The sequence below is a fragment of the Thunnus albacares genome, chromosome 18 (genome assembly GCF_914725855.1).
Source record: "Thunnus albacares chromosome 18, fThuAlb1.1, whole genome shotgun sequence".
Lineage (NCBI taxonomy): Eukaryota > Metazoa > Chordata > Actinopteri > Scombriformes > Scombridae > Thunnus > Thunnus albacares.
The window spans coordinates 19,519,578-19,533,447 of NC_058123.1; the positions used below are offsets into that span (position 1 = coordinate 19,519,578).

The 13,870-nt window shown below is 39.3% G+C and overlaps 1 protein-coding gene across 1 annotated transcript in view; it reads right to left on the reverse strand.

Moving 5' to 3' along the window:
- LOC122969064 (matrix metalloproteinase-17-like) overlaps nt 1–12,612 on the reverse strand; it is a 70,042-nt gene extending 57,430 nt beyond the window's left edge. Inside the window, exon 1 of the mRNA XM_044334643.1 lies at nt 12,088–12,612. Within this exon, the coding sequence (XP_044190578.1) occupies nt 12,088–12,222 (135 nt within the window). The 5' untranslated portion in view covers nt 12,223–12,612. The remainder of the gene's footprint in view (nt 1–12,087) is intronic.
- Nucleotides 12,613–13,870: the final 1,258 nt, after the last annotated feature.

The window sequence follows — 13,870 nt, forward strand, 5'->3', positions numbered from 1 at the left end:
ACAACTCCTGTCTGTTCCTAGAGGCAGCAAGGAGGACAGTGGAGAGAAAGAGATGTTAAAAGAAAGAGGTAGAGCGACAGCAAAGAGATAAGAATATAAAGAGGAAATGAGAGAGAGAGAGAAGAGAGATGGATGGACAGTTAAGTGACATTTAATGTTGGTTTCCTTTCATTAATTTCCAATCCATTTGACTGTGTTGATCTGAATGGGGTTACAAACACACAGAAAACACACAAAGAATGAAAGAGACAAAATGGAGATAGGAACAGAGAATATGAAAACATAAACTAAAGGATAAGGCTGGTGATTTTCTATATTTTTTGTTATTGTCAACAAATCTCATGTGCAGAGCCAAATCCTACTTACAAATACTGTGTGTGTATCCTACCCTGCTGTATCTTATTCCTCTGTAATGTAGACCTCCATTGTTGTCCAAAACCTATTAAAAACATGTTAATGATCCACATCATTGCACCAGGTGACATGTTCCTTCACCACAAAGAGTATGAGTACATTAGTTTGTTTAGAAATGACTCCAAAGACTAATAACAGCGATCACGTTTTCAGTCTCTGGAGAGTAGCTCTGTGTAAGCCTGTTGTGCATGCATATCAAGTTCTTTTAAAATTTACAATGTATAGTGTAGTCTTTGTCTTTGGAGCCATTTCTAAACAAACTGCCGTGTCCATAATCTTTGTCTTTGGAGCCATCATGGCACCAGGTGGCATGTTCCTTGATATGTATGCACAACATCTGCCTTACACAGAACAACTCTCCAGAGACTGAAAATGTGATCACTGTTGTTAGTCTTTGGAGTCGTTTCTAAACAAACTAACGTACCAAAACTCTTTGTGCTGAAGGAACATGTCACCTGGTGACGCTGCACATGAGATTTGTTGACAATAAGAAAAATATAGAAAATCACCAACCATATCCTTCAAGGGAAAGAGAGATAAAGATAGATACAAGAAACCAGGTTGTTGGGAGAAATTAGGTTGAAGCAGGATGACACAGAGAGCATTTCAATGCATAGGAACAAGGTATCAAAGTTTTATGTGTATACAGTATGCATGCGTTTCCACATCAAACCTGATTTATCAGTTTCTCCTTGAGTTAGACAGTGCATGTGTTTCCTGAAAAAGAGATCCTAAGAATTAAATGCCTACTTTAGGTTAAGTAAAATAATAAAAGGCACACCCACATATTGTTTGGAATGATGCAAACAATGGCTGACCTTTCCTTGCTTGACAATTTGACAAATGTTCTTTTAGGGACTGCAGGAACCTCTTTGCTCAGACTGTTCATCACTGGCTCATCAGAGGATTTTGTTTGCCAAGGGCAATTTTGCTCCATCTGCGCCAGCAGCAATTCAAAAAGATGTACCAGTGCCATCTGAGTGCACATTCAAGTCATACCAGCTCTTCATTTTTTTAGACATGGGTACATTTCAGTTAGAAATTGTATTTAAATATTTTAAGAATTCTGAATTATTATGGTACAAGGCTATGCAGTATACAAACTAACCCGTGTATTATTGTAGAAAACCGAGGACACACACACAACCCTGCATATACTGTATGAACAAACACTTTCATCTATTACAGATAAAATCCTGTCTTTTCCAACCTTTTATACAGTATGTCAGATGATTAATAATATCAGATATATACCAGATATATAGATGGATCAATAGATTGTGATTTTTGTGACTGAATTAGGGAGTGAGGAATGATAGAAGGATATAAAGGGATCCGAAGGAGAATACGGACTTAAAAAATGTTTTCCAAAGATTAAAGATAAACAAACTGATGGAGCCAATTAGAACAACCCTGTAACTGGAGCTTAATTTAACAAGCACAAGTTTCAGTGGCTCCACTGAGAGAAAAAGCCCCCAAATCTTCTTTGAAGTTCTTCTCTCTGTGGGCGGTAATGTGGCATGGCACCCAGCCAAAATCCATAGACAACAAGGATTGAATAAAGCTTGCCCAGTGTCCCTTGATAGGGAGGATAAAGAAGAAGGCTGTAAATTTACTAACTACTACAAACACAAACATATACACACCTGGTGGCCTGACAGATCCTCTTAACTATCACAGTCAGTCTTCTTTTGGCATAATCTTTAATTTTTTTAGTTTGCAGTCTGTCTCATCAACTGGATGAAAAGACTGAGGATTGCTGGACCAAAGATTCAGCTCTCCACATGGTAAGAAAAAAACATTTACAGCATGTAATGCTATTGTGTATGTTGTCACTCTATTCTTGCAATTAGGACACTTGCAAGCACAAACTATTTTATCTCATCTACTACTAATTTTCTAACATGAACACATGCTAAGCTATCCACAGCCTCGCGCATAAACAAACCAACATGCAAGTTGCCCCGCATGTAGATCCCCATGCAGTTAGCCATGATGGCTGCTGAAGGTGGCTAGTTTAGACTCAGAGACGAATGTTTGAAATGATCATTGTAAGAATCATGTTTATTTGGACAGCTATAGGAAGCTTATGCAGCTTACCCTGAAAAACGGAGCTGTGAGTGCAAAGTTAGCATTACCCATAGAGCCACAATGGCCACATTTATTTTAAATATAAAATAGATTAAAATAAAACAGAATTATACTTGAAGACATTTTTTTTCTGCAGTATGCAAAAGGTGAGTTGGAGATGCAACTCTGAATGCAACTTATCTTTTTGCTCTTTTTCGCTGCAATATCTTTGAGAGATCTCAAACTAGATCACAACGAAAGGTCACTCAACATTTCATAATTTTCTGTCAAAAACCATTTTAATCAATATCACATGTAGATTGTTTTTTAATATCTGTGACATTTAAGGATATGGAAAAATGTCAATCAAATCCTCTTTACAGAAACCAGGGATTGTATACATAATAAAATTGTATTATTTGTCACTGAGTATTCCATCAATGTGTACTTAATAATAATAATAATAATAATAATAATAATAATAATAATAATAATAATAATAATAATAATAATTATTATTATTATTATCATTATTATTATTACTACTACTAATAATAATAATCATCATCATCATCATTATAATCATAATCATAATCATAAGAAGAGTGTGGAGCTCCAAAACTGTAAATCTTATGTTATGAGCATTAGCATGTATTTATGGATTGTCCTTGTAAGCAGTTCATGTGTTCATGTGTTACTATTGTGATCCTCACCATGAAGACGTCTCTTTAGTGTTAGTTGTGGAATGTTGCCAACTGTCACGTCCAAAGTATGTATGCATGTGCAAAAATACATACATGTACACACGTGTTTGAGTTTATTTTTAAACTAAAACCCAACACAGCGAGGTCCTATTCTTAGCATTAACCCAGCTGCTAGATAAACAGCCTAGTCTAGACTGCAATTGACACAATCATATCAACTGCAATTCACACAATCACGAGTACCACTTGAAATTCTGCACACTGTTAGTAGCTCATTATATTCACTTGATAGGAAGTTGAGTATCAACACTGGACTAAAGAAAGTAGGTCTAATTGCCAGCGATAGTTGGATGGAGACGTAGCTTATCTCTTCCACCCACTCAATCTCTCTTGGACTTCCTCCTGTCTTATTCTCTTCATTTCAGTTGGACCTTGAGAGAAATGGGATCATGAACACATAACAGTTTTGAAGTTGACTCCACAGATGAGCAATCATCCTCATCCATTCCCTTTTCTTTTTCTCTTTTTTTCCCATCATCCGCTCTGCTGTGACTTGTTAAGAAATGACAAATGCTAATGAGAGACAAACTATGAGATCACCATGTGGCAATGCGTCAGACACACACACACACATGCTATCATACATACCCTCATTCTATATCGACACACAAATAAGAAGAAACTGACTTGCACTCACACAAACCACATTTATTATAATTCTGCCAATTTCTGCAAGCAATTTCAGAGTAGCTTTGTTGTTGTTTTCGGGTTTTCTTGATCGTGCTATTAAAGCAGTCTATTGGCAGTTGGCAGAGCTATAGATTATTTTAGGCTTCAGTATGCAAGCCAGCACAACACCAGAAACCACTGTAATTACAAGATCTGGTCGGTCCTTTGAATAGCAATTGCAAACCAAAACCTTGATCTGGTTGAAGACAAGAAGGAGTGGTGGGGCTCCTCGGGTTAAAATAGAACTGTCCACATGGAGTTGATTTGAGGTTTTCTATATGGGGAGCCCTGGAGTGGGCCAGCTCAAGTAATGAAGTCAGCGTAAGCCAATGGAAAAGGACTATTGCGTGTAACTCTGTTGTGGAAAACAGTGTTCCTCACTCACTTACCCACAATATTAAATCCATCACTACTGTAAAATCAAACAAAAATAGCCGGGGAACTACTCTGTTGCGACTACAATCAGACATTTTAGGATTTCTTTTGAAATGAAACGCAAATAAACTGCCTGCTTGAGTCACAGCAGTATCATTCCAAAGCAGTGCAATCATTGCGCTATTAACACAGCAGAGAAAGAGTACAGTACTCTGAAATGCACATCTTGCAATACATTTCTTTAGAGCACCAGGTCAGACACATTCAGAGAGGGATTTACCATTTAGGTCAAAGACAAAACCAGAAACACATGCAGTGTTTAAAAATATATGACCTGCTACTAATCCACCAAGCTTTAACTGAACTTTAAATCATCCAAATTTATCTGGTATTGTCATTGACTGAAAACGTCATGCAGAAGTGTTGCAGCTGCCTCTCATCAGTCCCACACCAGCATGCTACGGTGACAGCCAATAAAGTGTCAGGGCCCTTAAGTTCCTTGTTGAATTGGGCTTTGAGGATATTATAAACTCTGACAATCTACTCAGAAACTTGCAAGTCCACAGATGACTTTAACACTTAGCAAAAGCTGTGATGACAGATTGGATGGGAGCAGATTGGAAGACTAGTTAGTTTCTGCAGTATCTCCCTCTTCCTGAGAAGCTGACAATGTGCTATATTACTTGCTGAACTGTCTCTTGTGCTCTGTGTCAATCATTACACAATGATATACTCTCTCCTACTGTGAAGTTCTCTCCCACTTGACATCCTCTGAAAAAAAAAACCAAAAAAAAAAAAAACAAGTGCCCTTGCCCTGAATATATAAGCCCCATGATACAGTGCTACAGACAGAAAGGTCACACCACTTGATGGAAGTGGGACAGTGGTGCTAAAAGTATCCTCATAGTCCAGCAGGGCATTACAATAAATGGGAAATACAAATTAGCTAACAAAGTCTGTGTTTATCCAGTGTGCTTTTATTATCTGCAGTCAAGCCACCTATTGAGGACAATTAAGTAAAAGTATCTTACAGGTATAATATCCAAAAGTGAAATCTCTTCTTGAATCATTACTTGAATCATTACTGACTCCTCTCACCACTCCTTAGATGAAGTATCCTCTTCCTTTTCATTGTATATGTGCTTTCTTCTCTTGACCCTGTCTGGTTGATTACTTTCAGTGGAGCAATCCATCCATTGTACTTTCCCCTAACTGTCTCTGCATTCAGTTTTCTCTTTGAGCCCCCTCTGTCCCAAGGCCTCTGGGTGTAATCAGAAGAACCATGATATTCTGGTAGAAGAAAGCCTCCGATCAGGATTGGAAGAAGAAAAGTGAAGGAAAAATTGTGAGAGAGTGAAGGGACAGAATATGATACTGGTGAAATGGGCACTCATAAGAGGCAAAGAGCGACCTAATGAGGGGCGGCGGTACTGGTGCCGGGAAGACTAGTTGCATGAGAACTCAGTATTATGAGGTCTAGCAGGGAGGGAGAGGGAGTAGTGGTGGAAGTGGGTGGAGGGGGGTAGCGTCTACCAGGCTTTTCTTCTTTTCTTCTTTTTCCCCCCTTCTACTCAGTGGACATGAGACCAGATGGTACTCTCATTGAAAAAAATTATAAAGCTAAATGAGAATTAGAAGCAAACTGGCAGGGTGCGGTGGTCCCATCAGGCGTACACTGTACACCCGTTATTTCTTACAACACATAACAAATGATAGAAATTAAATTTTTCCTCACTGAAAAAGATTAAATACTACAAACAGAAATTCTTCAAGGTCAGTTTCTACAAGATTAAATATCAATTAAGGTACTTTTATCATGCTGCTGATCCAGTCACCTCACTCTATCCTACGACAGCTGCTAAAGCAAGTACAGTACCACTTCCAAAGGCAAATAGTCCCCCAAGGAGCTCAGGTATTCTGTCCTAGTGCAGAATACAGCCATCAGGAGTAAACTGATATGATGAACGGAAAATATAGCGCAGATACATTGTAACTTTTATGTAGTTTCCTCAAATGCTGAAATTGCAAATTGGAGCTCTGCAGTGATATATTGGTCTGGATAACAGCAAAGCAGGAAACTGGATGCCTCAGAGCTGTGCTTAAATTTGCGGTTCAGTTAATTATGGCCACAGTGTGCAGTAGTTACACAGAAAGACATATACATTCAGTGCACAAGCTTGACTAAAAGCCAAGTGATGCAGCACAATGGCTCTGAAGTGTAATGGGACTGGGGAGCAGCAGAGCCGGAGATCAGGACATGGTTCTGTGGGTAGGTGGTTGTTTTTTTTCGGACCAAGTCCCAAATGTATAGCAGTTATGAACACAACTGGCCTGAGATGGGAGAACCCACTTAAACCCTCAACAACCAATTATCCACTGGCTCTCAACAGCTGAGTGCAATCACATCAAAGCAGGAGATGTCCTATTTAAAAGTCAATCAGACAGTCACAGGAGAGGAGGGTGTCTGTGGACGGTTGCTCATCTGTCTGTCTGTCCAACACCCTTGGTCACCCTATAAGCCGACAACCAGAGAAAAATCTGTCTGTCTTTGTTGAGAATGGGCCAATACCAGTCAAGTGTCCAATCTCATTCACTCCAAGGATGAAAACAAGTGACTGTACATTAGTTTTAATCAAAACACACTCACACTCTGTACAATATGTGGCTATAGCCTGATTCTAAAGTCGTGACTTCTATTTATTCCACTTTTCTCAACTGCAAAGATGCTTGGACATATGTTGTTAAGTTGTTGCTTGAACTTTACATGAGGTTATTAACCCAGATGTGCAGGTCAAAAGACGAAGTCCAGCTGAATTTTTTTGTCTGCTACAACAGATAGTTGTACATTATTTCGATTAATTACCATTCCACTATCTGCTTATGTAGCTGGAGACCAGTGGAGGCTGGTCCATCGAGGCAGAGGAGGTTGATCCTCCTCTATTTTTTGAGAGGCAAAAGGGAGATCAAAATATAAAAAAGAATATTTGGTTGAAATAAACAATTACCAAATCTCAGTATTATTTATAAAGTATTTTTTCTCTCTTCTTTGGAAAAAAATTAGCCAAGCTGTTGCATTAGCCAATGCTGTATCAGCCTGAAGGACTCTTTATACATCCATGGAAGGACTGTTAAGGACTGTTGTTAAGGTAATGGGAGAAATTATCTGGATTGTGCAGCACAGCAGCAGCAGGACGCTGCCATGGAGGCTGGAGAGAGAAACAAACGGAAAAACAACCAGGAGAGTTAGCTTGTTTGTCATTGTTGCTAATGATATCAGACTGGTTAAGCAGCAGCCATTAAGTTCTGTTAACTAACATACAAGATGACCAACAGTCACAAATGGACGTTATAACATGGATACTTCATCTCCATGAAAGAAAGAAGAAGATGTCAGATAATGTGAGTCAGATACAGCTTCTCCCTCTCTGTCTCTTTGGTCGCTAATTTCATCTCTGATGGTTAAATGTCTCTCTGTGTGGCTTTTTTGTGTTTTTTATCTCCTTAACAAGAATGCAGCAGAGATCATATAATGTGTTGTGGGTAATGTTAGTTTGTTTGTTGAAGTTACAGTGAGCTGTCTGGACTCACTCATTCATTTGTTTTTAATTGAGTGGTTGTTCAGTCACCTGTTGATGTGTGATTAGTGAATGAGTGCAGGAGGTCTGGCTGCTTGCTTCTGACAGTTTCTTTAGTTTGTTTTTAAGCTGAGCCGTATATTGAGTAATAAGCTTAAAGTAACTAGAATAACAAGTGTTAACTAGTGGTGTAACAGATCGTGGTTGATCCGTGATCCGTACGGATCGCCCCCCACGGTTCGGCAGGTATATGAACTGCGGATTAATTGCAAAATTTAATGTCTCATTTAAGACAAAGTAAACAAACTGCTGTAAGTATAAGTCATGGGCAGACAGCGTGTCGCTAACAGGGATTTTGAATGTGACATTTGAGTTGTTTACCTGCTGTTTGATGTGCTGCAGCTGAGCAGCTAATTAGCATCTAGCTGCTAACTGGTGTTAGCGGTGAATGTTTGTTATCATCAAGTTTTGATGATGTGGACAGAGGCTATTTCATTCACTGTTTAAAAGAGGAAGGTTTCATGCCTCATATTTCAATAACTGAGCATTGAATATTTTATATATTTTATTTTATTTTATTTTATTTAAACATTGGACATCTTAAATGTTGTTTTCATTTAAGACTATGGGCAAAAGTTCCTTGCTGTTTCTGATTGTAAGTGTGTTACAGATAAATAGAAAACAAAGTTTTATTTGTCTCCCCCCTTTTTTTCGCTGATGCTAATAATGATCTGATCCGTGACTCAAATCCGTGATACGATCCGAACCGTGAGTTTTGTGTTCATGTTAACACCCCTAGTGTTAACATGTCAGCTTTGTAGACTATATTTTGTATGTCGTGCACATAGATCAGAGTGTGTAAGTCATGTATTTGATACATGCATTAATACTTTCTGATATGAACATACACTTATAGATCTGTGAATGTTTTTAGTGTTCAATCTTTCTTGTATTCAGCACTGACCTGTTCCTGTATCACATTATAAGCTTTGTGCTAGTTTATATATTTCTGTATACTAAGAAAATATATAGGAAACGCGTGTAAATCATGTGATATGTTGTCTGTTTTTGATGAGAACATAAATTTGTTGTCACAATAAAACAGTACTATAAATTTGAATTTCACTTTGTTGGTAAAATGACACATTCTTTGTTTAGAGACATTATGTATATGCTAAATGTCTTTAAAGAAGCAGCCTTTTCACCACTCAAGCAAATTGTTTTATTGGCATATAAAATTGCCCCCCACCCCTCCGATGCGGTTTGTTGTAAGATTCCATGTCAGTTTTCCACCTGTCCTCCTCAATTTTTTGAGTCACCAGCCGCCACTGCTGGAGACCTTATTTCAATATAGCATATCAAATCCTGAATAAATCAATAACGTCATGTTCTATCATAGGCAGGGCAGACAGTCACACTGAGCCTGATAGCATCCTGCTACACAACACAAGAGCCACACACTCTGAACAACAACCCACATTAGCTTTCCTGCTAAAGTCTCTGTCTTATCTAACTTACCAACATGAACATGTGTTGTTCTGCACCTTAGCTTGTTGAATGAGCCGCCAAACATAAATTCACCCAGACAATTGTGCACCGCTAATGACAGTTAGCAGGCTAGATAGCCAATTAGCTGCCTAGCTGCAGCATATTAAAGAGCATGTAAACACATCTAAAAATGTCACTTTGGTCCGGTTAGATGTGACCATTTTCATGACTCCTAGCTACAGCACTTTGTTAGCCTGCCAGCTAATGTCAATCAAACAGGACTTTAACACACTCCCCCAGCTGGCTGAGATAAAAAGCAGCATTTCTGATATTTTTAGACCATTTTTCTTCATTCTAATAATAAAAAACTATTAACAATACATTAAAATTGGTTTGACACTTTGCATCAATTCAATACATTTTATTACATGATTAACAACGCTTGACAAAGGAGAACAGCTCTGAAAGCAAAGACTGACATTACATTAACAACAACCTTTCAGTAAATGGAGTAAAAAAAGTTGTCAAGTGGTTTGGTGAGGAGATGTAGAGCCATGTAATTACAAGGGAAGCCTTTTTGGTGTGGACACACAAAGGACAATGAGTGCAACATCAGCTCTGATCATCATAAATCACAGTAGCTCAGCACTGTTTGTATGGTCTGTATATCTGTTCACTGATGTTCACAACACCAGGGATTCCACATTAGGAACAGTGTGTGAACCAGAACGTGATACCCTGAGTTTGGATATTGAAATCAGTATCAGAGGAGAAAACGTTGGATCAGTGCATCCCTAATTAACACTAAATCAAATGATTTCCAATAATGTGAAAGGTTTGCTTGTGCTGCCAATCTCACTGAGACTAATGATTCAGCAGCTTCAAGCAGCTTTCAGCTCATTGTGTTGGTTTATAGGTTCATACTGTGAACAGCACAGGAGCTCATACAAACCAGTTGTGGTGGAGAAATTAAGTAAAAACATGGCTGATGATGAGAGTTGAAGATCTAGTAAGCAATAAACCAGACAACGTTCTCAGGAGTTGGTACAGGAATAAAACAGCAATGAATTGTGGACTTATATTAATATGTGGTGAGAAATGGAACTCCAGTGATGCCCTCATTGCTCTGTTTCTGGTTGATATGCAAGAAGCCAAGTGTTTGTGCACACACTCAAGACAGCTTTAAGGATTGCCTGACCAAACATCAGATCATCCACATCCAACCAATGTGGAATCTCCAGTGTAAAAACAAGATTAAGGTAACCACTTTGAGAACATGTAACAACTCTATTTAGCAGTGATGTAGAGCTACAGCTGTGAATCCAGGTCTTGACTGCATGATGACAACTTTGTAAATGACTAGTAGTCAGGTATGGTAGTCAAATGCAGGCTGAAACTTTTTTTTTAAGCGTAATCTGCTGCCAGCTCCCTCAAATATGTATCCTCTCACCTTCTACACATCCTAAAATGAAATTTGTAGTCGACTTACTCACGTCATAAACAACACCACATGTGACTGTCAACAAACATTTGAACTGAAGGACAATTCTTGTTTGCAGCTAAGTGTATCTAACCAAGGAGATGAGTGGTTGTTTCCAGGCAGCACACATCCTCAAAGAGTCAGTGGAAGTGGTCCAGCAATAGAAATACCTCAGCAATGTCTTTGATAAAAGAGTTCATCAACTGAGAGAGACACGAATTAGCAGCAGCATAGCTTTGAGGAATAGGATTGTTTTGGAAAAAACTCAGTATTAAATGCAAAACAAGGAAAACTGCAAACACATGAGGAATTTATGTTGATTTCTATCGTGGCCCTAATGCAAACAATTAATTAGGATGTTATCTCAAGAGCTACTAATGAGCAGATCCTTGTTTTATCTGCAGGTGCTCTACTCCTTAAAATTAACATGTAAAGTTGAAGAATATTGTTGGTCAAACTATGAAAATATCAGGCAATAATTTGCTCACTTTGTTGGAAGGCTAGGGTCACTATTGAGGAGCATCCATACACCAAATTTCTGTACATTGATATTCATATAAGAGACCTATTGATTTGCAAGCTGTATCATCCTATTTTGAACTATTATCACATCCTTTGATTTTTAAGAATTGACATTTCCAATCAAAATCAAGTGAAATTTCCTGTTTAGTTTAGTTGGTTCAGCAGGATCTGCTGCTCCATAACACCACAATTTCAAACAACTCCATTTGAAACCCCACATCACATCAGGTGACATATAAACAAAAGGTCCTGTCTTAATATTTCAGAGACATGACTGAGGAAAGGAAATAGCCAATAACCTCTTATGGCTTGATCTGTCACTGTACTGGAAGGGAGCCTTCTTTTCAATTGATTACAGGATCTACAGCCTACTATGTCAGCATGCTGTGGAAGAGGTCGATATTCCGCCCAGGCAAAAACATTTACATTTATTTATTGCAAGCCATTACACTGATTCTGATCCCTGCTTTGGAGAGTAAGTCCCTATTTTATTTTTCCATCACATCCAGCCTGCAACGCCGAGCTGCTGCGAGGTGTTAACATTCAGATCAAGTAGAAGACAGGGTTTGCTTCCGATATCCAAAAGTACGCAAACTGCCTATTTTCAAGAGTAGAGGGGTATGTCAACGGGTGGTATTAAGTGAGAAAACTTCTCACCCCACCCCATGTCTAAAAGTGGTAATAAGTAACAAAACTTCTTATCCCCATGTAGAAAAGGTAGAAAACTTACCACCCCCATGTCCAGCTGCTCGGTAGTCAGAGAGGGAGCCGCTCCTGTCAGAGGTAAAAACCACAATATTGGCACCAGCAGCAGCATCTCCGGAGAAATATTCCTCATCCACTTGTGAAGAACCGGAAAAAGCATGATGCCCTATGACAGGCTGATCCTGCAGGGCTCAGACACTGATCCCGACAGCCGCATCCAAGGGATAAATCACACACCGACCCTCCTGTAAAATGTGCCCAGATAAGTCTACCTCACTGTTGAGCGCAAACACATAAAACACATTAAAACCGGTGGCAGAAAAGACGTTTAGGATTTACAACTTTGTTTTCCTCAAAACGACACTTATAACTATCAACTAAGTTGTCATAATCAGATGGGGGTAAAATGTGTCTTCTTGTCTTATATCAAGTCCATCAGAGGTAATATCCCTGCAGCAAGACGCGCGAGCTCCCCTCCTGATCGTGCAGTCTCGAGCACTGGAAAATGAAAGCAGCTGCGTGCGGTTTTGTCCCGAGCAGCAGAGACCGCTCGTTGACGCACACACACAGTGAGAGTGGATGAGCACTTTGCCCCGAAGGATTCAGGGAAAGGAGGGAGGGAAGGGGGAGTGGGGGGGTTCAGCGCCTTTTGCAGTCCACTTGGGCACTACTGAATTCATGACGCGCGCCGTGCGTAATTTGAGAGTCTCATGGGTTAACACCAAAGACAAAGCACAATATATCAGTTTTGCTCTGTTATAGTTACGTGAGAGATATGTCAGGGTTGAAGCCAGTATTGATCTAGCGGGCTACATTTTAACTTTATCCCAACAAATTTTAATTTTAAATCTATTTCTAAAATAACCTTTCAATGACTGTTGCTTATGCACTTACTACCGTCTAGTTGCGTATCTCCGTGCAATATAGACCTAAATCTAAGTTTACCAGTCTGATCGTGATTATAATCATCATCATCATTGCCTCCACTTCTCAAGTTTTGCCCAAACTGTGATTTTAGTGTCAGTGGGGTCCAAAGATGTGAGTCAACTTTACCTTGCAGATTACAGTCAAAAAATAGGTGTGGGCCGCTATTAACACTCCTCCAAACCACCACCACCTCTCTGTGCATTGTGCTCATCCAGCAGAGAGGGCCATAATAATACAGGGTACATGGATTTGTTTGCCAACATTAACTTTATGAGTATATGCAGGCTAGACAGAATTCAGAAAAAAGGAATGGCAATGAATGAAAAAAGAAGGAGTACGTGTTTAGTCTTGAAACTCTTCATCATAGACTATATATAAAGACCCCTACGGGTCTGACAAACAGTGCAACTGTTTTGCTCATATGGATGTTGCACTGGACCCTGAAGAGATGATGTCTTGTTCAACTATATGTGTGACTTCATGTGTGGTTGAGTGACAAATAAACTTAAACTTCAACGTAGTGAGGTGTGACGTCATCCCTTAGTTTGCCTTGGAGCTGGTTTGAAGCCCAGAGCTGCAGCTTGTTGTCGACGCCATCATTTCTTTTTGGAGTGATCTTCTGAATAAGGAGTGCGGGGTGTTGCCTTTTATGCTCTGGAAACACGCCCCACTACCTTGGACCAAAGAGAACACTAGCTTACTGGGAACACCGAGCAGTGCACACATGGGCTGAAATATTGCAACAATAGTCCAACTCAGTGCGAGTCCCGGATCCAGGGAGAACAAAAGGTGAGTGAACTGTCAATCACAATTGTCAATGAATACCCACATGGCAGACATCTAATCCTATAAGTCTTCAAATCTTATTAACGCAGCAACAA